This window comes from Phodopus roborovskii, unplaced genomic scaffold, assembly GCF_943737965.1.
Source record: "Phodopus roborovskii unplaced genomic scaffold, PHOROB, whole genome shotgun sequence".
In the NCBI taxonomy this organism is placed as follows: domain Eukaryota; kingdom Metazoa; phylum Chordata; class Mammalia; order Rodentia; family Cricetidae; genus Phodopus; species Phodopus roborovskii.
This window is the reverse complement of record NW_026126410.1, coordinates 14,293,001-14,316,503: the sequence shown is the minus strand read 5'-3', so window position 1 is coordinate 14,316,503 and position 23,503 is coordinate 14,293,001. Positions and strand designations below refer to the sequence as shown.

The 23,503-nt window shown below is 36.8% G+C and overlaps 1 protein-coding gene across 1 annotated transcript in view; it reads left to right on the top strand.

Annotated features, from left to right (window-relative positions):
• Window positions 1-23,503, top strand: part of Anxa10 (annexin A10) — a 36,292-nt gene that overhangs the window by 5,778 nt on the left and 7,011 nt on the right. Inside the window, exons 4-8 of the mRNA XM_051182676.1 lie at window positions 11,085-11,198; window positions 12,634-12,724; window positions 14,348-14,427; window positions 22,476-22,529; window positions 22,632-22,725. Of these exons, the coding sequence (XP_051038633.1) occupies window positions 11,085-11,198; window positions 12,634-12,724; window positions 14,348-14,427; window positions 22,476-22,529; window positions 22,632-22,725 (433 nt within the window). The remainder of the gene's footprint in view (window positions 1-11,084; window positions 11,199-12,633; window positions 12,725-14,347; window positions 14,428-22,475; window positions 22,530-22,631; window positions 22,726-23,503) is intronic.

Here is a 23,503-nt window from a genome sequence, read left to right as displayed (position 1 = left end):
AGTTGAATTAAGCCAAAAGAGAAGACAGTATACAGAAAATTGTTACCTCAGCTTATACTCCCAGAACATTTTTACAAAGTAAATGTAAACATAATCAAAATATTATGGTTATTAATCTAATAAGATCTAAATTGCACAGACCTATAGGTGATGCTACTTCCTAAAAACATTTTTTTAATCCAAAGGTGCACCTACATCTTAGCTTTTCATATAACAAGTTAATTTAAGCAAAATCCTTCTGTTTATCAAACACTCCAAAATCATACAAATAAGGTTAAAATAAGAGAAGATTTCCTTAAAAAATTAACTTGCACTGGAGTGAAATCATTTTCCCTAAGGTCTTAGGGTTGTTTATGCTGTGCTTTTGCTGGACAATTGGCTTGTCATGGATCATCACTGAATTACAGAAAGTAGGACAACACAGAACCAGCTTGTCCATCGCTAAAGAAATACCATTGTCATTTGGTTAGTGGTCAAGCCCTGCCATTTACTACCCCTTCACATTCTTCTCTTTCCCTCCATTATAGATTCTTGACTTAGATCAACATGGTTTTGGCCCAGATGAATCCTAATTGGTTCCTTCTCTCAAACCTCTAGCCTCTCCCTCACCTCCCTTCTTTGCCTAGACCACTATTCAACCTAAATCTGAAATGAAGTAAAACGTAAGATTTCTCTAACATTTATTCTACTACTCCATTATAAATATCTATGTGTGTGTGGCAAAATATCTACATGTTAATGGCAAAATATCAATGTGTGCATGGCACAAACCTGAATCCTTTCTAATGGTATGGGAAGCATTTATTTCATTTTCATTTCACATCTTCATTATTCTATCCCTCCTTCTTTCTTCCCCTCACTCTTCTTTTCTTAATCTTGGTCTGTCTTACACACAATTGATATATCCTTCAGGAATTATCTGTAGTTTCCCACAACACTCCTGCCTCCTTCACCATCTTTTGTCTGTCATAATATTTCAACTGTCTTCAGGAGCTTCAGTTTTCACTGCATTGGCTGCATCCATAACTATACCCATGAAACTTCCAGACACTGGACACCCACTCCACAAGTCCAGTAGAACTTAACCATGAGCTTGCTGGTGTCTGTTCCTCATTACCAGTGTGCTAAATTAGAATAACTTTTATTCTGCCATAGATTCATATGTTTCTTAATATCACAACTGTTTGATTGATGTCTATTGGATGACTGTGACTTAATAGCCATTTGAAGTAAGATGCAATCCAATCTTGGGTACTCCTAAAAATCTGTCCAGCTTGCTATGTGCTCTCTGCTGTGAACTAAGTGCTTCCTGCATGAGTCCTGGGGTTTTTCTGTATATAATGCCAGGATACTGGCTATTGATTTATGTTTATGTCTTACCAAGTTGACTGTAACATCTAAAAAAAGAAGAAGAATAGGGACTGGCTTTTGTGTACCTTTCCTCTAGAACTCAGTCCAAGGTCTAACATGAAGGAAGTTCTTCATTTAGAATACAAGCCAGCCTAGTGAATTATGTTTGGCATAAATTGAGTATAAATAATGAGATTACACACTGGTCTTTCCCACATAGCAAGTGATGTGCTGTTGACAATCCAACAGAACCAAGAGATGGGGAGAAGGTTAACCATTCGTGACACCTTGACAACCAGACAATGGTTCCTCAAGGTGTTCAACTGGAGCATTAAAGAAATTCATGTTTCCAGTTTTCAGCTGTAATAGAAATAGTCATGTCTGAAATATGTTGATTTCTATCAATTATTTAATCACAGTATTGGCCAAAACCCAATCACATGGCTTCCATGAATTTGTGCCTTTTGAAGCTTCTCTTTAATGCCCTTTGTTCCCAACTAAGGATGTACTAGAGTTGTCAAAGATAGTGAATACCCCACATTCTTCAAAGTTTTGGTCAGTTTCAGCTACTCCAGGTAGTTTACATATTTGACAGTGTCACCCATCCCAAAGCACAAACTAACTCCTTTTCCTGTTCTTGTGTGCGTGTGTGTGTCCAAACAGTAATCATTTTTATATATCAACATATTCTTATTTGTGATGTGTCACCTCTCTCTGAAATACAAGGTCCAGAAAGGATGGAATACTTGTTTTATTCACCAGCCTGTCTAGAGCACCAACCATGGTATCATCGAAATGGTTGAGTGAATCATGATCCCTAACATGTATGTCAGAGCTCTATCTCGCAGTGTGATTATATCTGGAAATAGACTTCTAAGAAGATAATCCAGTGAGATTAAAAAAAAAAAAGGTGGATCCTTAGCACAGTAGGACTTCTTTCTTTACAAAGAGAAAAAGAGACCAAGGTTTATATATGATGTAAAGAAAGCAACTGTGTATATGCCAGAGAAACAGACTTCAGTAGAAACCAAAATTGCATGCCAAGACTAGACTTTTTGCCCTCCACATCCTGAGACAGAAACTCTTATATTTAGGCATGTGGTATCCTGCTATGGCAGCCTAAGCTGTCTAGTCCCATTGGGCCTACATACATAGAGTGAATTACAAAGATCTCATTCTTCAAATTCACCTTGTTCTCAGATGAGATTCATGGTTTAAAATACCAATGCCTGGAGAGTAATATAGCTAGAAAGTAGTTTTCTAGAATTTATCTGATCTGCTTTATAACTAGCCCTCCTTCCTATAAGAAGAGTTCTTTCTCCTTCACAAACCTCTAGTTTGAAAGGGGGCAGTAGATGTACTTTTAGCCCAAAGCTTTATTACATAGTTTATCTCAGATAAAACGTTTGTTAATAACTAATAGTAATTAAAATGAGTTAAATAAACCTCCTGAGAAAACTGGAAAGTTATAGATAAGAAAAAATAATTTCTAATTTCTAAAAATTTTCTAAAGAATCAAAGTTTGACAAATTCAGAAAATTACTACTGCAGTTTTCTCATTGAAATTATTTATCTTTGGAATGGCTTATACAATCAAAACCTGCTAAGGTGGGAAGGAGGAACAAGAGGAGCGGGAAAGAGGAAAGAAAACTGACTGCACAATCATGCCTACATTAGTAGTGGCCACACTTAGCTTCAAATTGTTCTCTGTATATAAAGCATTGTGTAAATGTACACTTCTACCCACATGCATTATGATTCCTGTTTCTCGTAACTCATCAGCAACATTGGATGATATGAAGCTTCTTTAGTGTAACCATTCTATAATACAGGTGCAACTGAAATCTCACTGCAGTGTTAACTACTGTATAATACAGATGTAACTGGAATCTCACTGCAGTGTTAACCATTCTATAGTACATGTGCAATTGAAATCTCACTGCAGTTCTAGCCAGTTCATCATAAGGATGTAACCAAAATCTCACTGCAGTTCTAGCTTAACCTTTTTCCATGATCAAGTGTCATGGTGTATGTTTTCCAAGTTTCTTTTATAGACAAGAGTTAGTGTTCTGCATCCTTTATGTTCTTTTCTTTCTATCAATGTTTTGCATTTTTATATTGATATGTAGGTATTTATATACTTACACTAGTTATTTCTTAAGATTATGCTAATAGACTTAAAATGTTTTATTTAAATACATAGTTACATTCTATTTATGATTGTAATTATGTATAGAGATATATGTGACTAAATTATATATCTATATATTATGTAGATATTCATTGAGAACTACAAAAGATGTAAGATTTTAACTTGTTTTCAAGATAGCAAGCTAATCAACCACGAGGATGTGGATGTTGATACAGAAGAGCCTTGACTGAAAGACAAAAGAATTTCAGTACTCTCATTAGCAATGGTCAAAAACCTCCCAGGTGCTTGTGGTAGTTCCCTGAACTATGTGAAGATTCTCTCATATTATGAATTGCATTGTATCCAAGAAACCAAGAGATTCAGAAAACAGAAGCCTTTCAAATGGGCAGAATGCATACCTACCCTTACTCTTTAGGGAGAACTTACCTCTCTCTGCACAGAAATGTAAACATCCTTAGAGAGGGAGGACAAAAGGAAGGGCTGTCAGTGCCTCAGTGTGTATAATTTTTATAAATATGAGAGCCTGAGAGGACTGCCACCTGCCTGAATCAACCCCTATTTCTATGCAACTTTGACAACAGCTGACACATTATGACTGTGCCAAGTGTAATTCACTCTCACTACTCCAAACAACAAAATTTGCCAGATAACCAATATGTCTTAGTCTTCATTAAAGCTCCTATACACAGGACTCTATACAACACAGAAAAGTGAGATGGCATATTATACCTAACAGTACCTTCACTGAGTGCTAGACCCAATGAATGAAGCAATTCTACATGTCATCAGGGACAAGTCTGAAAAATCAAAGTGTCCTTCTTTTTTAAATTCAACACTCACCAACTAGCTATTTGGCTTGAAATTTTAATCTGGCTCATTCAGTCATTCATCATGATGTATTAGATATGAAATTGTTTACAGGTTGTCCATAAGAAGGAAGTCTAAGGTGGGCCTATAATCTGTAATAATCTTAGCTGTGAACTAGTTGCCACTGTGAACATTTTCCAAGGTCAAGATAATGTGATCAAGCAGCCCAACCCTGCCCAAGGTGGCAAGGCCATTGTTCTTGATTTACCAACAGGAACCTGTCAACTTCCATTTTGGTAGCTCTAACTTTACCTTTTGTTTATATTATATTCAACATATAATGAGGACTATTTTTAGGAACTGTTAGGTGTGGGAGGGACAATGTCATTTTAAGGAGATTTTAGAAAGCCAGTATGCCTGCAAAGAGATAGTAGAAGACAGTAGAAATTATTCATATGTATTCCAGGACTACAAGAATCCTGAAAGAGTATGATGAGTAGGTAACAGAATCACATTAGAATCTCTATGCCCACTTTTGGTTAGACCCAGAGGTTAGTGTGGGGACAAATTATTTATGATTGATTAAATCTTACGTGGGAATTCAGAAAGTAAAGCCAGCCTCAAGCTATGCAGATCAGACAGTGGTGCTACACACCTTTGATCCCAGGACTCAGGTTTAAGAGGTTGATGGTTCTCTTGATTCAAGGCCACTCTAACTACACAAAATTGATACAGTCCTAAAAGAAACAGCTCACACAAAGATGATCTTAGCACCTGGGATCACATGCCTTTAATCGCAGCACTAGGGAGGTGGAGACAGGAGAATATGGTTGGATGGACAGAGAAAGGAATATAAGGAGGTCTTTTATTTATCATGCTCCTGGTTAGACGGGAGGAAACAAATGAACACTAGGCATGGGAATGGTACTGTTGGAATGTCAAATATTAAACATGAATTTACATAACTTTGCTACCCCTCATTATGAGCATTTTCAAGGAGGAGGCAGAAAGGAGATGGCACTTTAACCTTGCACTACTGTATCTGGGAACCAAATGTCCTTGAGAGCTGAATACACCAAAAGGAAGGAAAGGAAAAGGAAACAGTCAGAACTCTTACTAGGTTTATCAATTAAGAGCATACAGTTGGTGGAGAGCACTGAGGCTCTATGAAATGTCTGGATTCTACTCTATTTTTGACATGTTACTGTAAAAAAAATTACCCTACAAACACATAATATGGTAAATCCAGAAAAACAAAAATATAGCATAAATTAGTGACTGGAAACAGACCTGAAATAGCAGCTATGAGTTGGAAATTTTCAACTATGGGTAGCTCCAAAAAAGGATCAGTCTGCCAGGATTGTGGGGCAATGCTCTATGAGCTGACTTTGTTTCTGCAGAAAAAAAAAAGTGTTAAATTTAAAAGAAGCCACCAAGATTGGCAAGCACTGGAAACCTTGGCATGTAAGACACTGAAGACTTCACTAGATAACTAGTTGACAGTGAGATATATTTTATGATATCCAGCTTGCTGACAGATTTCAGGGGCTACGGTGTAATGTGGTGTAATATATACTATCTGTATATATTGCCCAACATTTCATTTTAATATCCAAAAAAAAAAAACAAATAATTTTCATAGCTAGTCCCTACTTTCTCCAGAACCTTCAAAGTCGCCTTGAAAGTCAGCCTACTTCCCTATTTCCTTATCTCCTAATTTGCATTTTTCTCCTTTTTTTTCCCTTCAAGTGTTCCTCTCTCCATTGCTGGCAAATGCTTTCTAAAGAATGCTTGGTAGAGTTTAGATGTGTATTGAGAGGGACACCTTTTGGATTAGTCAGAATTCTGTCACTATAGCAAAGTATCTGAGACTATCAATTTATAAACAGAAAATACTTATAATGGCTTGCACTTTTGGAGGTTTGAATGCATTAGCAAGTGACACTGTTGATTTTGTACCTTCGGTGAGTGCCACTTCATCATGATGAAATAATATGGCACAGCAGAACTGCTCGTCTCATAGCTGGGAAGGGGAGAGGGGAAGAGGAGAGAGGGGAGGGAAAGAAAGGAGAGGAAAGGGGGAAGAGAAGGGAATGGAACTGTATCTCACCACTCTCATGCCCCAGATGACTTAGGAAACTTCCAAAGTCCCACCTCTCAAAGGTTCCATCACCTCCCAATAGAGGTACACTGGGAACCAAGCATTTAATGTGGGAGCCTCCAAGGAACATTCAAGATCCAAACTGTTCCAACTTCAATATGCTGTGTTTCTCTAGAACACCAAACTGTTGTCATTCTCATCAGACAAAAATCAACCACTCATGTCTCCATTAGAAACTGAAGCAGTAAATGAATTGTGACAGTGTCTGTGGGGTGCAGCTATGTGGCAGAACGTTCTCTAAATGCAGCAAAGTCACACAACTCTCACAAACAAACATCTTTGTAAGGAAGCACAACTGTGTGTTTGCACAGGGCTCACACAGTGAGGAGAATTGAGACAGACTCTGCCATTCACTCTATGTGCTTGCCTTTTTAGTATTTCAATAATAGGCCTTATTCTGTGATTAATAGGAAAAGGAATTACAGTTAAAAGCACATGAAAGGATTCTCCTAAGTCTATTTAAGCAAAGAAGATGTCATAACCACACCTTTGGCCCCATTTCACCTTTTGAAGATTCAACTAAGAGAAATCACAGATGAGAAACTGTTGTTTTGTTTTTAATTTAATTAGAGTGGTCAGAATGGGTTCTGAGGTGGCACAGAACAGCTCAATTTGAAGAGGAAGTATTCATTATCTTAATGGAAGGCCAAGCTGTGATTCTGGGGGAGCCTGCTTCAGGGCAAGGCCTCAGAAAAGAGGAAATCAGAGGCACTCCAAAGGCTGCACCTGAGAAGTTATTTATATGACTCCAAGTGAGGGTTTAAGGCTCTAATTTGGAAGCCGATTTGAATGTTCCTCTTTGAACTTTCCAAGTATCCTTATTTAAACACACAATTCAATATTTATCTTCCCAGCTAAAGGCACAGTCTCCTTCCTGGTGCCCTAATAATAGCATGATATTCCCACCTCGACAGGCCTCACCCAGCTGTGTGCACTGTGCCCTGGTTATTACCCTGCTTTCTATACCCTCCACTCAAGGGAGGCTGTTGGGAGCAGAGATTGCTTTCCTGGTTTGTTTTCAAACTGTCAAGAATGACTACAAACAAATAATTGCAGAATTACATGTTGCTCTATCCATTCATTTGCTCACTTTGTTCTTGCTTTATAAATATTTAGTAGTTAGTAGGCACAACTCCACGGCTCATAAAAGAGCCATGGATAAAGCCGATCAAATCTCGGCCACGATAGAACCATACTGTGCCTTGGTGAGAAGGACCATCACTAGGTAAAATATGTCAGTTTGAAGATAGTAGGTAATGTGGAATGAAGACAAAGCCAGGTGAGAAATGCAGGGAGAGCTGGGGGTGGGGCTCAGGACGAAGTGGCTATATGTGTTTTTCAGAGAATGGTGAGGGATGAGGATACATTGTGGCACAACATGAAAGGTGGAGAGGTCAAAGTCAGGCAGCAGAGCAGATCTGCTCTTCCTGAAGCAAGAAGATCACCATAGCTAGAGTAGACCAATCAGGAGCAAGGGGAGTGATGAAGGCCAAGAAGTGATTAGAATGTACCATAAATCTTATCAACGCTGGTAAGAACTATATTTATGTGCAATAACATATCCCGGCATTCTTCAGAGATAAAACATAAACCATGTAGAAGAATGATATGTTTATTATTACATGGGGGAAGAAACATTTAAGGCAAAAGAACGATATTCTGGTTTCTGTTTTTGGAGAACAATGTCATCAGGCTTTCTTTGTATTGCTTTGGAGCCTGTCCTAGAACTCACTCTGTAGACCAGGCTGGCCTTGAACTCACAGTGATCCACCTGTCTCTGCCTCCCAAGAGCCCAAGTGCTGGAATTAAAGGCTTGTGCCACCAATACCCAGGTATCATTGGAATTTTAAAGAGAACAAATATGCACAAAAGGAAAGCTCATTAGATGGCTTCTCTGTTGCTGAGAAGAAAGAAGATGATGGCTTGGCCAAGGCTTACAGAAGAGAAAGCAGCAATAATTGCTTAACAACATGCAGCTTAGCAAGCACAGGGACTGACCAAAGCATTAGGTGAAGTCAGCATCGCAGACCGGCTGCACCTGCTCAAATAAGAAAACCAAGAGTCACTAAGCAATGGGAACATCTCATCTTCATTGTATTCTTACAGAATCACTTATGTGCAGCCCACAGAACACAGATGCATTTCCCAGTTAGAGACTACAGATTGTTCTGACAATGGGACATGGTGAAAAGAGAAGAGATGAAAGATAAAGGACAAAGCTCTGGGCTACAGAGGTAGTAAGAAGCAGAGACAAGGAAGTCAAGGAGATGGAAGTCATACTGTATTGCCACCTTTTACAGCTAACGACTAATGAATTACAAGTATTGTTTAATATTTTGGAAGGAGTGACATTTTAGTAGTAAATTTTGGAGTGTTAAAAATATTTTTTAACAATTTCACTTAAGTCCTGTAATGCTTATGGTAATCCTGTGCAGAGAGGGCTCTACTTTTCCTTACTCAGAGAGATGAAAATTCAAAGAAGTTTAATAATACTCTTTTACTCTCATGGCAATAATATAAACAAGGTTAGAAACTATAGCATAGTGACAGTAAAGGATTCCAACATGGCTTCTTTCACTAAACTTGTGTTTGAATTTTTCAAAATGAACTTAGTATAGTTTTCTCTCTCTCTCTCTCTCTCTCTCACACACACACACACACACACACACACACACACACACTACAAAATGTAGATATATATCGCCATCTAGTGGCAATTATAACCTCCATATAACATGTAAAGAAACTAAAAATTCCCTTATATACATATGGGATGAAAAGGGTGATCAGACAAATATGCTATAGACTATATCAAAGACTTGAAATGTTGACATTATCTTCAACTTAAATAGTACATTTATTCCATGTACATAATCAAAAGCTATTTCTTTTTCTATACCTACTTATTTATTTGCTTATTCTTTTATTATTATGGATTCATTTACATATTACATATGTTCTACCTGTATTATGTGTACAGAACAATATCATATAGCTAAATGTAGAAATTAATTTTTGAAACAATTCATGTGTTGATAGGTACTTAAAATATATGCATACGAAGTTTAATCACATATCTAGATCACTATAATATAATGAATTCAAAATTATTGGGAGATTAAATAAGGAATCAACTTAGGGTTAGCGAAAGACTGCTGGGCCAGGATTCAATTCAAGTGTTATACCTTTGTATCCCCTGCATGAGTGTCATTAGCTCTTTATAAAGGCATATTGAGTCTGCCTAAGTGCATTCACATATTCAACTCATTGTACTATATCCCAGTGACCACAAATTCCCAATTTTCAAATTATATGCTGCCTTCACTGTCTAGGCTTCCAGTACCTATATACCATTACAAAACAGACTGCCTAGGCATGGTGGTACACACCTATGAGGCAGGAGGGTGGAGAATTCAAAGCCAACCTAGACTATACAATAAGACTTTTTGAAAAACCTACAAAAATATCATATCCAGGCACTGTCTCCTACTTCTCACCTACACAGTACACTACTTAAAGCTAATTATAGCATAGATGTAGAGAATCCAAATTCTTTTCACATTCTCACATCAAAGTTCATTCTGGGAGTCAGCAGCAATAACTGTGGTTATGTAAGCCCCCACACTCTACCATCTACTTTGTTCAAGTCCCCATTTTTCAGAAACATTCCTCTGTGAATATGAAAGCAGGTGAAATAAGCAATGTCTGAGTCTCCACAAACATTTTTATTTCAAACCAACTTGATATTGCGGTAGAGTTAGTTTGACAATTTCATGTGCACGTATTACTTTTTTTTGTAAATAGAATTGGAACAGTTTGAATTAATTCCAATAGAGATTCTTATGCCTTAGTAATGCTGCAAAATGCTGAATACTATTGCACATTTTTAAGTAGACCTGGATACATTTACAGGTTTTAGCAAAACACAATAAAATTTAAACATCTCTCAATTGTCCTGATAAATGCTCAGAAACTGAATTTAGCAGTTTTTAATCACTTCTTATAGTAGAAAAATAGAAAGTAAAAACTAAAGTATTAGTTTAATATTTTATAGTGTCATTCCAAGAACTAAATTCAAGCATGTGTGTTTTCTCTTTATGTGTTTAATATTTAGTGTCTTAAATAATGTTATTTGAATAAGGTATATGATTAATCAATTTATGTAAGCTTTTAGTCCACTAAATATCTGAGTACACCCTGCTAAAAGAGACTTCCATAATGAGGAAATAAAATAAAACACACATTTTATTTAATGATTGATAGTTATCCCCAGAAAAACCCAAAGACTCCAAGCTGAAAGGTTTTCAGGTTCAATGTTTATTTTCATGAGGAAACAAAAAGGGTTGGAGAGAGAGTATAAAAAGGAATGGCTCCCAGTCTCATATAACTAAAATTTCCACATGCCCACATGCTCTGTTACTCATACATGTGGTTAAAGCAGTCATTTCATTTCAAAAACTGTTGTCTGGTGTAAGCCAAGGGTATGTGTGTGTCAAAACCACACATACCATCTGATGATAGAGAAAGGACATTTTCATAGAAGACTCCTTACAGTCATATTTCTTTTGTAAATTTAGTGAGTCCTATCATTTTTGTTTACTTCTTCCTCCCCAGGACTTGACTGCAGATCTGAAGGAGCAACTTTCATCTCACTTCAAAGAAGTGATGGTGGGCCTGATGTATCCCCCGCCATCTTATGATGCCCATGAACTCTGGCATGCCATGAAGGTAGTGATTCACCCAATAATACATGTGCACCAGGCACAGGCTGATCCAATAATATACCTGTGATGGGGCAAGCTCAGAATTCAACAAAGGAGAGACTTCTCCAGTATGCTTCTGCAATTTATTATTTGGGAGACAAAAGAGAACAAATTATATGTAACCATGGAAATACAGTGGTAAGAAGAGGCTTTCTGGGCAAACAAAGTCTCTAAGACAAAAGTTTTGGGCCAGCCTTTTCTTTGGTTGTAGAGAATCTGACAGACTAGGTCAGCTCCAAGCTGAGCTGCAGCAGCAATGAGTGAGAGTCTTCCATGCTTCTCACGTTTTTGTTTCTTCTGTGTGCATTCTCAAGTTGAGGAAGATGTACTTAAAATAATGAGAACCTTTAAATTTTACTTGGAAACATTTAAGTTGGGATCCAAATAAAATACTGAATCAGAGACAAAATATCAATAATGTTATTTTATAACCTTAAATTAAATATATATGGGAAGTATTGCTCAGTGCATTAAAATTTTATGTTGAAAGAAGTAAGATTTTACAGAAAATTCATGTTCATGAAATAAATTACAGGTTTGTTACAGATTTTATTTTATGGGGATATGGGAGAAAGGACTGCTTTCAAATGCTTCATTAAACTCCTATAGACTATTAAAACCGTTCCATAATGTGCTTGTCAATCACCACAATATGTGACAGACAAGAGGCAAGAGACAACAAATGGATTTTAGCCAGTATATTCACTGATCAGAATAGCAATTTTATAAAATTCAGAGACATCCCAACCAATCACATTTTTTCAAATTTTATATGTTAATCCCCCATTTCTTGTGAAACTATGTGGAAGAAAACTGTACGAATGTGGTCACATGTAACTCTTGAGAGGGAACCAGCAGGCATTCTCAACATTTCACAAAATGGTAAGGTGTCCCGGGGACTTTCTGAAAGAGATGTGCTACCTTTAAGACCACAATCACAGATTAGTACATTGTATGCTCAAAGATCCTGCAGAACACAGTCAGCTCCAGTGTTGAGACAATCTGATCACAGTTTCACAGCCAGGGAGGTGAAACACAAGTCACCAAAATATACTTGATAAATTAGGAGGCCTATGTTCTAATTTCAAACTGCTTAAGAGCCAATATTCCAGCAACACATGGAGTTTCAAATCCACTTCAGAGGAAAGTGGAAGCACTTACTGTATTTTCCCAGGTTGATTAGCAGGGCCCATACTGTTGTTCTAAGTAAAGGGACAAAATTCCTTCAGACAACATCATCTTTCCAGGGACATCAAATAGTAAACAGTCAACACAGACTTGCAAGTGAACTCACTTTCTTTCCCCTCTGCCAGTTCTAAGAATGCTTCGTTCTTTTATTGTACAGAAAGTAGTCTATTGTCCCAAATAAAAGTGTATTCATATTTCTCTCTGACTTTTAGGGTGCAGGCACTGATGAGAATTGCCTCATTGAAATATTAGCTTCAAGAACAAATGGGGAGATTTTCCAGATGAGAGAAGCCTATTGTTTACGTAAGTAAATAAATACATATATATTATACACATGTACAACCACATTTTCAAGTAACGAATGAAAGTATTCTATTTTATATATTTTAAATCCTTTTGAGGAACACCTCTATTTTATTTTTCTGTTACTGTGATAAAACACTGACCAAAAGCAAGTTGAAAGGGGTGGTTTATTTGACCTACAGATCACTGTCCAACTCTGATGGGACTTAGTTCAGTAACACAGAAAAGAACTTTGAGGAAGGAACTGAAGCAGAGATGTTGGAGGAACACTGCTTACTGGCTTACTTCCCTGTTTTGCTCAGTTACCTCGCCTGTCCAGTCCAAGCTAATCTGTGCAGAGGTGGCACCATCCACACTAGGCTGTGCTCTCCTGCCTCAATTACTAGTCAAGAAAAATTCTCCCACACACCAGTCTGAAGGAATCAATTATTTAAATGAGGGCCCCCTCTTCCCAGATATGTCAAAATGACAATATTAGTCATGACAGGTACTCTGATGTTTGAAATATGACTCATTGGAGTAGAATGGGGATTTGAAGAAGCCTTAGAATAAGTGCAAGGGAAGATAGAGAGACTGATCAACTGATACATTATCATATATTGGAGGAATAAGTTCTGGTAGCCTGCTGAATAGGACAGGGAAAAGCAAAGATAATAATGTACTTCATACCTCAGTGTAGTAGAGAGGAGTAGTGGTGGATAAAATGATAAGTGGTAGATAGTGTTACACAATGTACTCATGGTTGAAACATTATATTGTACCATATAAATACATAGAACAATTATGTATTAATCAGTATAGAAGCCAATAAATATAATACATATGATTCACTCAAAACCAATTTGTTCATTACATAAAAATGATGATTAGCACAATAAAAATGAAATAGTTCCCTAGGGAATCAAGCAATTTTTCTTTTAATGTGATTGCAACTGTCTATGAATAGATGCTTTAGCATGACAGGAAGTTCTGTGTTATTCTTTACCCAAAAGATACTTTGAATGAAAAAAAAAATAGTAACCACCACTGTTCAACAAATACATCCTTTTATTTTACATAAATGTCACTACCCCAATAAGTTACCTCAAAATTAAACCTTTTTACATTTAAAAATAACATGACAATTTTCATATTAAACAATGTATGATGCCTTGATTTCTGTCCCTTTGTGTGTTATGAATATTGAACATCCCTCACAGTCAACCATCAACCATCATGCTTCCCAAAAATATATCAAGCCTTTTCCCAAGTGAAATGAAGTGAGAACTGTGAAACATTAAAATGAGATGGAACACTTGGGAGAATGGTTATCCCAGCTACAGCATGGTATGAACAACCCTAACCTGCAAAATGGGAGACTGCAAAGTGTTCTTTTTCAATATTGGCTCAAAATTATCTTTTCAGTGAAATAGACCTAAGTTGAGGTTATAATTAGGATACATATGTATTTGACATAGTTTATGGTACACATACACACACACACAAAAAAAAAGCCCCAGCAAACTGACTAATGGCTTCCTCATCATTAACACGCAGTAGTATTAACTATGTAAAGATGTAAAGCCCATTTATATTAGGTTCTGTAATAAGTCACACTTTTAACATGGATGTTTTATTGCCCAGAATATAACAATAACCTTCAAGAGGACATTTATTCAGAGACCTCGGGACACTTCAGAGATACTCTCATGAACTTGGTTCAGGTATGATATTTTTAAATCAAAACATTTTATACTCTTTAAAGGATAGACGCATTTCATCCTCACAAAATATGACATAAACTCCAGTATATTACAGTTAACCCATACATTCTACATAACATTTGCTATTAGCCAAGTTGGAGTCACTTAATTTAAAACTTGACTTACACATGTTATAAATATGAATGTGCACCACGTCTGTCTCAAAACATTGAAAATCTACTACATTCCAAAGTATTATAAACACATACACATGCACAAATTATTATATAGGAAACTTAAAACTTTACTTTTAAAATTGTAACTTAAATTAGAACTCTACTCCAGCTTTTATTTTTACCATAAAAATATGTATACAGGTGTTTTGTCTACTTGTGTATCTGTGCACCATATGTGTATTGGTGCTAGCAGGTGCCCAGAAGAAGTCAGAAGATTTCCTGAAACTGGGGTTCTAGTGGTTGCAAGCCACTGTATGGATGCTGGGAATGGAACCCAGGTCCTCAAGAAGTATCTCAACAAACCTGTATTGCATTGTTTTAAACTAGTAGATGGGTTGGGGACATAATACATTACCTGTGCTGATACTCTGTACTTAGTGTTATGTGGTAAATGAACTGATTTCTCATCTAATGCAATAAAGCAGTATAATACAGATATTCTTAGAAGTACTTCCCAGATAAAGAATTTGCAAAGAATGTTTTAAAAATAAGGTATGGGTGTTGAGATATATACATAGTTAAACACTAAAGTACTTCCTAACCTGCATAAACACATAGGTTTGATGTCCAGCACCATTAAAATGTGTCAATGTGTGTGCATATGTTCATGTGCACTGATTGTCCCCAAAAAGCCAGTACATTGAAATGCAGAATTTATTTTTCTCCTACTGTATTTTACTGCCAGCAAATGATCTCAGTGCAGCCTGTATAAGTTCAATTTACTATACATTACCAAGAGGAACCTCACTTCTAATTAAAAGTGTATTTTGTCATTTATCTTCTTTTCTATGATGACTAAATGGTATGTAATTATTTCTATCCAATTAACATTTCTCAACAACACTCCACATATTAATTGTAATAACAGTGGTATTTTAAAGTATAGTGACCTTTCAGTTTATATCTGCTTTTGAATGTTCATGTCCTCCTACTGAGAAGACTTCAGGAACTCAAGTGAGTTCAGCACTTAAATAGTAAAAGAAAGTCCAAAACCTCTCAGGTTCAAAAGACATCTTGAAGGCATGGACTTTTCTTTGATTTCATGAAGTGAATGTTATGGTGTGAATGCTTTGATATGTATGTTACAATGTTGTGTGTGTTTTGGTGTATGTGTGTGTGTGTGTGTGTGTTCTGGAGTGTGTGTGTGTTATAATGTGTGGATGTTTAATGGTGTGTGTCTAATGTAAAGTAATAATTTATAAATCTAAAAAACATTTTCTTTATAAATCAAAAACATAGCTCAGTAGTTATCAAAACAAATCTGTTAGCCATAGAAACAAAAGACACACTAAAAGCTATAGAATTCCACACATTATAATGTGCAGAAGGAAGAAGGAGCATAAAGAAGCACACTTTATGATAAAGCAAGGATGAACATGCCAGCACACATGTTCTTTTTATTTATGTTTTATATTTTGAGATTAATATAATTATGCATCCACTTTCCCTTTTTTTTCCAAATCCTGCTATATACATACAGGATTTTGTTTTCAAAATCATGGGCTCCTCTCATTAATTTTTGAGGTGTGTGTGTGTGTGTGTGTGTGTGTATGTGAGTGTATGTTCCTAAATATACAACTAGCTTAGACTTAAGCTGGAGAAGCAGAGACAAGCACACCAGTTGGCTACCCAGATCTATATTCTTTCTGTAAATTCACCAGATGAAAATATAATATATTTCATGTATTCTCTCTTCTCTGTATAGCTCTTTTGCTGATTACTGTGCCTTCCTGGATTTTTTAAATCAAAGTTTATTTATGAGGGTAGCACATGCATACCATGGTACCAGTGTGAAAATCAGAGTATAGCTTATGAGAGTCAATAATCTCCTTCCAGCATGTGGGTCCCAAGGATCAAAATCAGGTCACTGGATTTAGCAACAACTGTCTTTACCAACTTTCACCAGTTCCCTGAATTGTTTTTAACCTGCATATTCTGTGACTGTTTCCCCTTGTCCTTTATTACTTTTGGCTTCCTGTGTGCTGCCATATAGTCTACCCTCCTGGAAAGCTCTATTTTGACAAAACTACAAAGGCCAATAGCTTATTCAAAAACTGCCCAGCCAGTATAGGTTTCTGAAGTCTGAATGTTAACAACCCTGAAAAGTTGGAAGAATGATAACCTACCTACCCGCTCATAGTTAGATTCATGCACAATTGCCCACACTCCAAACTTTTTGAGATGTATATTTTAAATGATTTATTTTTGCAGTTTTGCATCCTCATTATGTCTCTTTGTTTCATAACTGCAAAGCTCTCAAACCATAAAATGGCCCTGTTATTACTGCAAGGCCAAGTTACATTATTCTTCCCTTTCAAGAACCCTGCCATTCTCAAGTCACATAGTTTGGCAACTACAAGCACTTTACCCTTCTAACACTTAAAACAATCAGATTTTTAAACTTTCTCTTTTCTGTTTGCAAAACAACTAATTCCTTACTGAGTCTAGCTCCTGTTTCTAATACATGCTTAAAATCATAGGACAAAAGGCACTTCTCAAGGTCAAGTGAAGACCAGAACAGCTGTTTCTGATGAGAGAGCTTCTCTCCTCCACCTGCTCAGTCTTTTTATTTATACATTCATTAAGTCACTTCAACCTCCAGGATCAACAACACAGTGGAAAATTTGGAGGTTTGTTGTAATGGATATACTTTTTCCCCTCAAATATCATTGGTTAAATCAAAGTCAAATCAACCCTATTTAATATCAAGAGTGGCTGAACATGTTATCCTATTGGTTCTGTCTTAGAAAAGGTGAAAATAAGCTGGGTGATCATCTACAGTGAGCATAAATTTGAAAAAGCATCTAATTTTCCATTACTACTTCTACTGTTCATTATTACTATTGTATGTGAGATGTGGGGCACCGGCACAATGACACATATACGGAGGTCAGAGGATAACCTTGTGTAGTTATTTCCCTCTTTCCATCTTTACTTGGATTCCAAGGATTAAATTTAGGATACCAGGCTTGCAGAACAAGTGCTTTTACCCACTGAGCAATTGAGCTCTCTTGTCTACTTTCATGGCAAATGTTTCCCTTTCTGGCTTCATGTCGAATGCCATTCTCTCTCTCTCTCTCTCTCTCTCTCTCTCTCTCTCTCTCTCTCTCTCTCTCTCTCTCTCTCATACTCCCAGACACACATGTGCACATGCACATACACACAGCTGACTTTATTAATTTTGCTGGTTAGTTTGCTTTTACAAGCAAAAATGTTAACATTAAGAATTATTTTACCTTCCTAGAATGATATATATGCCAAAATAGCCCAAGTGAAAAACTGACTTTTATTAATTCATTGTTCCTTTGAAACAATGACAAGGGTGGAAATCACTATGATTGCTGGGAGGGAAATCTTGTACTTGGTCTGTCTACACAGGATTTTTCTGCCAAGAAACAACTGAAGGGGAACATGCTCCTCTTGAAAAAACTGATGCCAGCAATTAAGCTGGCCCACAACACTTCCTTCATGCTTTTATTACACTAGATTTGTGGAGGGTCTAATTATCTGTCAAGTAAAGAAGGATTAGTCTCTTGGAGATTAATTAATCAATGTGTGCAAATTACATTGTGGGTAAGTACTTTCTCAAAGAGATGGGAAGCGACCTGATTAAGTACACCAGCCTCACTCCTCCTCTTGGCTTTGAGGATTCTCTTGAGAACCCTCTCTGAAATCTCTATAGTGAGGCATCCAGGACATTGTACCCATCACCTTTCTGTAATCATCTGTACTTAGTTTTTCCTGCTCATGTATTTTCGTGCCTTTAATTTCTTTCTTTTCTATCTTTTCCCTTCCTCACATACAGATCAAGTGAAACTTGCAAGGTGATAACCTTTCTAAGCAAAATCTCAGACACATAGAACTCCAGAAAATCTCCAAGTAGTTCTCCCAATCTTTGCATCTTTGCAAGTGATGGAGGTTACTTTGCTGCAGAGTTAAGATTACACTTCAGAGATCCAGAAAGCAAACATAAATGTCCACCATCCAAAAAGCATTCTTCACCTTCCCTATGAGGAGTTGTTTGCTACTTACAATGTTTCAGACACGTTCTGACAATTGGGGATCATCATTAAACAAAGGAGACAGAGGCTTTAGGTCATATAAAATTCACAAGTAAACAAAGACTATGTGAAACCGAGTTATGAAAGCACTGAGAGTAAAAAAAGACAAATTACACCAAAGCCTGCCAAAAAATCAAATAAGATGAAAAATAGCCATTACTGTGATAAGATTGTAAATAAATAGTACAGATTTACGGAAGATACAATGCTTTATTTTCACTTTTTTGTCAATTAAATTTTTTCACAAAAAATTATAACAGATCCAAGGACATTGTTTAAAAAGAATTAGTTTGACCCATTTTGTCCTGCTGGGCCTGCTGCTCGTGGTGAGCATTTGGGCCATAGTGTGGGTCCAACAACTCCTCGGCCTCCTTGTAACTTTCTGGGTTTGCTCTGAGCACATTGAACCTGCCTATCCACATAGGACAACCTTCAGGCCTCACTCACCTGATCTTTGGACCTCATCACCTGCCCTCTGCCACAGGAGAGACATTTAAGAAGCTTGGATAATCCAGAATTAAAGACATCAAACTCCTGACCCACATACACCCACCCGGAGAGCAGGGTAGAGAAAGAAACTCCACCTGCACCCTCTGGAAGAAGCAATAGGAAGACAGCAATACAAGAAAACATCCAACAAGAGAAAGACCAATATGACACCACCAGAATCTAGGGACTCTACAACAACTAGACCTGAATACAACAAAGCAGATGAAGCAGAAGAGAACAACTTAAAAAATAACTTCATAAAACTGATAGAGGCCCTCAAAGATGATATGATAAAAATCCCTTAAAGAAATGGAAGAAAAACAAACAAAAAATTGTAAGAAATAGAAGAAAAGACCAAGCAAAAAAATTCAAAAAAATAAACAAATCTCTTATAAAGAAAATAAGGAAAGCCAAGAAAAAACAATCAAAGAGATGAAGGAAACAATTCAAACAGTTCAAGACCTGAAAACTGAAATAGAGACAATAAAGAAAACACAAACTGAGGGAATGCTGAAATTAGAAAAACTGGGTAAACAATCCAAACTACAGATGCAAGCATAACCAACAGAATACAAGAGATCAAAGACAGCATCTCAGGCACTGAAGATAAACTAGAGGAAATAGATTTATTGACCAAAGAAAACCTTAAATCCACCAAATCCTTAACACAAAACATCCAGGAAATGTGGGAGACCGTGAAAAGGACAAATCTAAGAATAGGCATGGAAGAAGAATCCCAGCTCAAAGGTGAAGAAAACATATTCATTGAAAAAACTTTCCCACTTTGAAGAGGGCCAAGCCTATGAAAGTACAAGAATACCATATACCAAATAGACTGGACCAAAAAAAAAAAAAAAAAAGAGGTCCTTGCCACATAATAATCAAAACACCTAACATACAGAATAAAGAAAGAATATTAAGAGCAGTGAAGGAAAAAGGCCAGGTAACATATAAAGGCAGACCTATCAAAACTACACCTGACTTCTCCATGGAAACTCTCAAGGCCAGAAGGTCTTGGAAATATGTTCTAAAAATACTAAGAGTCCCTGGATGCCAGCCTAGGTTACTATACCTATCAAAACTCTCAATAACTATAGATGGAGAAGACAAGATATTCAATGACAAAGCCAGATTTCACCTTCCTTCTGTTTGGAAGGTCAAATGGACTCTCCACTGTTTGCATGATAAGGAGTTTTGGATAAAACTCTCATTTGCAATGCTTATACTTTATTATCATTTAGTTGTTCCATAAATTCTGTTCTGCAAGCCAGACGCTATTATGTCTGCACCATTTGTATTGACAGTGTTAAGCTCCATCACTTCCATCTCTGATATGGGCTAGAGGAGGATGGCCATCTTGATGGAACAAAGTACCTCACAGAGAAATGAAATGCAAAAAGCAACTGAATTTTTTTCACAAAGTTCCTGCTGCAAAGAAAAGCTGAAAATGAAACTCCTTACAAAACTACACAGCAATCCCTCATTGTGACGTGGTAGCTAAATTAGTAACAGAGATTGCTAAGGAATCACCAGTATTTGGAGGATGAGGGATTTTTGTCCCAATAATCCTATATTGTTGTGTGATATTTTGATTGTATTCCAATGTTCCCAAGTATGGTATAGATATGAATACTTTGTTTTGGAATGTTTTTTCATTTATTAATACAATTTAAGGTCAATTTTGTGATATGTATATTTCTCCTCTTGTTTAGGCATTGTGTTTATATAGCTCATTTAAATATAATGTATAATTTAGTACAGATTTTAGATAGTTACCTATAATAGTAAAAACATAGCTAGGTGAGTTAGGTTTTCTAGATATATAGAGATGTATTTGAGATAGATAGGAATTCTTCAAACCTTTCAAAGACCTACAGAATATGGCATTTAAAATGGTTTAGGGTTTTTCTTGACAGAGAGACATAACTGCTCCTGGCAACACCACCTGCATCAGAAAGGAAGATGGACATTGAAGAAACAAGCTCGTTATGAAGTTTACTTCCAATATGGCAAGACTAGCCATTTGGACAAGATATTGCTCTTGTCTGGACTGTTTGACTTTATGCTGTATAAACTGGACATGCAGGACCCACAGAAAGGTGACTGCTGATTCAAGATGGATATTGCTACAGCGATCCTGCTTCTTGGAAGAGTCTGCCAGACAGTCTGCAGGACACAGTGGAAAGTGACTGACAAACTGCCAATACAAGAAGACAGTTTAAAGTTTCCTGCTTTGCTGAAGAGTCTACCAGACACACTATGGCCTATGGGCTGAAGATGGAAGATTACAAAAGAACTTCGGGTAACCAGGCAGTGAGTTGTCTCTGTCATTTCTAGAGTTTATATACTATCCTTCTGTGGTCTTTGTGGGACTTGAAGACAAAGAGTCATGGTTACAGTTTTCCTTAATATTAAAGATAAGTTACTTAGACTTTAGACACACAAAGATAGGATAGATGATGGAATATTTTCTTCAAATCTTGCTAAATGTTAATGGACTAAATAGTGTTAACTATGATACTTATTTGATAACTGTTATGTGATATATTTTGCTATGCTAAGGTTAAAACCCTTCTTTTTATTTTAGACAGAAAAGAGGACATGATGGGAGATGTCATTCTGTATATGTTTCTCATACTGGTTAATGAATAAAGCACTGTTGGCCAATAGGAAAGGAAGATAGGAGGCACTAGGAAACAATAGGGAATAGGAAGTAGTAAGGACAAGTCAGGATGGAGAGTCTGGAGAGAACAGAACCGCCATTCTTCCGCTCTCGGTAAGACCACGTGGAAATACATAGAAATGGGTTAATACTTAAGACAGAGTTAGCCGATAAGAAACAAGTAACTGGCCAACAGCATAATATCAAATACAGAGTCTTTGTGCGTTATATGGGGCTGGCGCGGAGGCGGAACAAGACTGGTGGCAGGAGGAAAAGCCATACTCCTTACACCCAAGACTGAAAATAAAGTTTATTTTTTAATCAGAAGGCAGAGCTAGCTACCACCTGACCAAAGTTAACCATAGTGATTTTAGAGGACTGAGGACAGACAGGGACAGTAAGTAGTAAAGAAGGGCTTAGAGAGGGTCTTAGCACTTTTGGATAGAAGAACAAGAGATAGGAGGTCACTGGTGGCACAATTCGTAACATCTCTGCTCACTCAAATTTTTACCCCGATATCTGACTCCTGATGTTTATTGATAAAGAATAATTAAATAAAAGCTTCACTGTGTGTTCTGTGTATTGAGACCATCTAAACGGAAACTCCTGCTTGTTTCATAGGGAACTAGGGAGGAAGGATACGCAGATCCTGCAATGGCTGCTCAGGATGCTATGGTAACTAAGCTGCCTCCTCCTTCTCCCACCCCGACTAACAGAGCATTTGATAGAGTGTGTGGGCTGCTTCTGATAAGTCTTCTTGACGTTGTGATGTTTCAGGTCCTGTGGGAAGCCTGCCAGCAGAAGACGGGGGAGCATAAAACCATGCTGCAGATGATCCTATGCAACAAGAGCTACCCACAGCTCTGGCTGGGTAACTAGAAACTGGCTCTTTTCAGCTCTTTAACCGGTTGAATGACATACAAGTAACTAGGATAAAAGAGGGTCTGTCACCCAGAAATAGAGGAAAGCCCGTTAATGCCCTGAATTATGTTTATGCATTATGCCTCATTTAATGTCCTGCTAAATAATAAAGCTCTGCCATTATTTAATTTTTTGCCAACAGTCAAATCCTATAGCTTTCAAATACCAACTCTAAAAATTTATCTATTTAGATATATTAGCTATTTCTTACCAGATACCTTATATGATATCTTGACCTATCTCCAATGAGTTTAGTGTGGTCATACAATGAGTTAAGGTGTTTGTTAAAGATGCTGTAATTTATGAGACATCCATACTACCTATTGGTCTTTGAGATGTGTTCATATTAATCTGCACTTGACTTTCTCCAAACTCTGCACCTTTCTTCACTTATTAGCAGAGAACCAAATTAAATACAATTAAATGAAACATAAAATCCTATCAGCCTTTTTAGCAACAACTTACTCTTACTATGCCTCTTTTACTTTATGCCAGTTTAAGATTAGTGCTAACAATCACAATACTTCTTCACATCTAAGTTGAATGGCTGAGAACTAAATATTTGCCAAAGATAGAACCAGTGGGGTAAGTTCTTTAAAAGGGACGTTTAATTAAACGTTATTTTATGTTAGTAAGTTAAACTGCTAATGGCAGGCTCCTATTTCCCCAAATCGGTCTTCCAAACCCTATTCCTATCCATCACTAAGAGGATTTTTTTTTAACTTTTA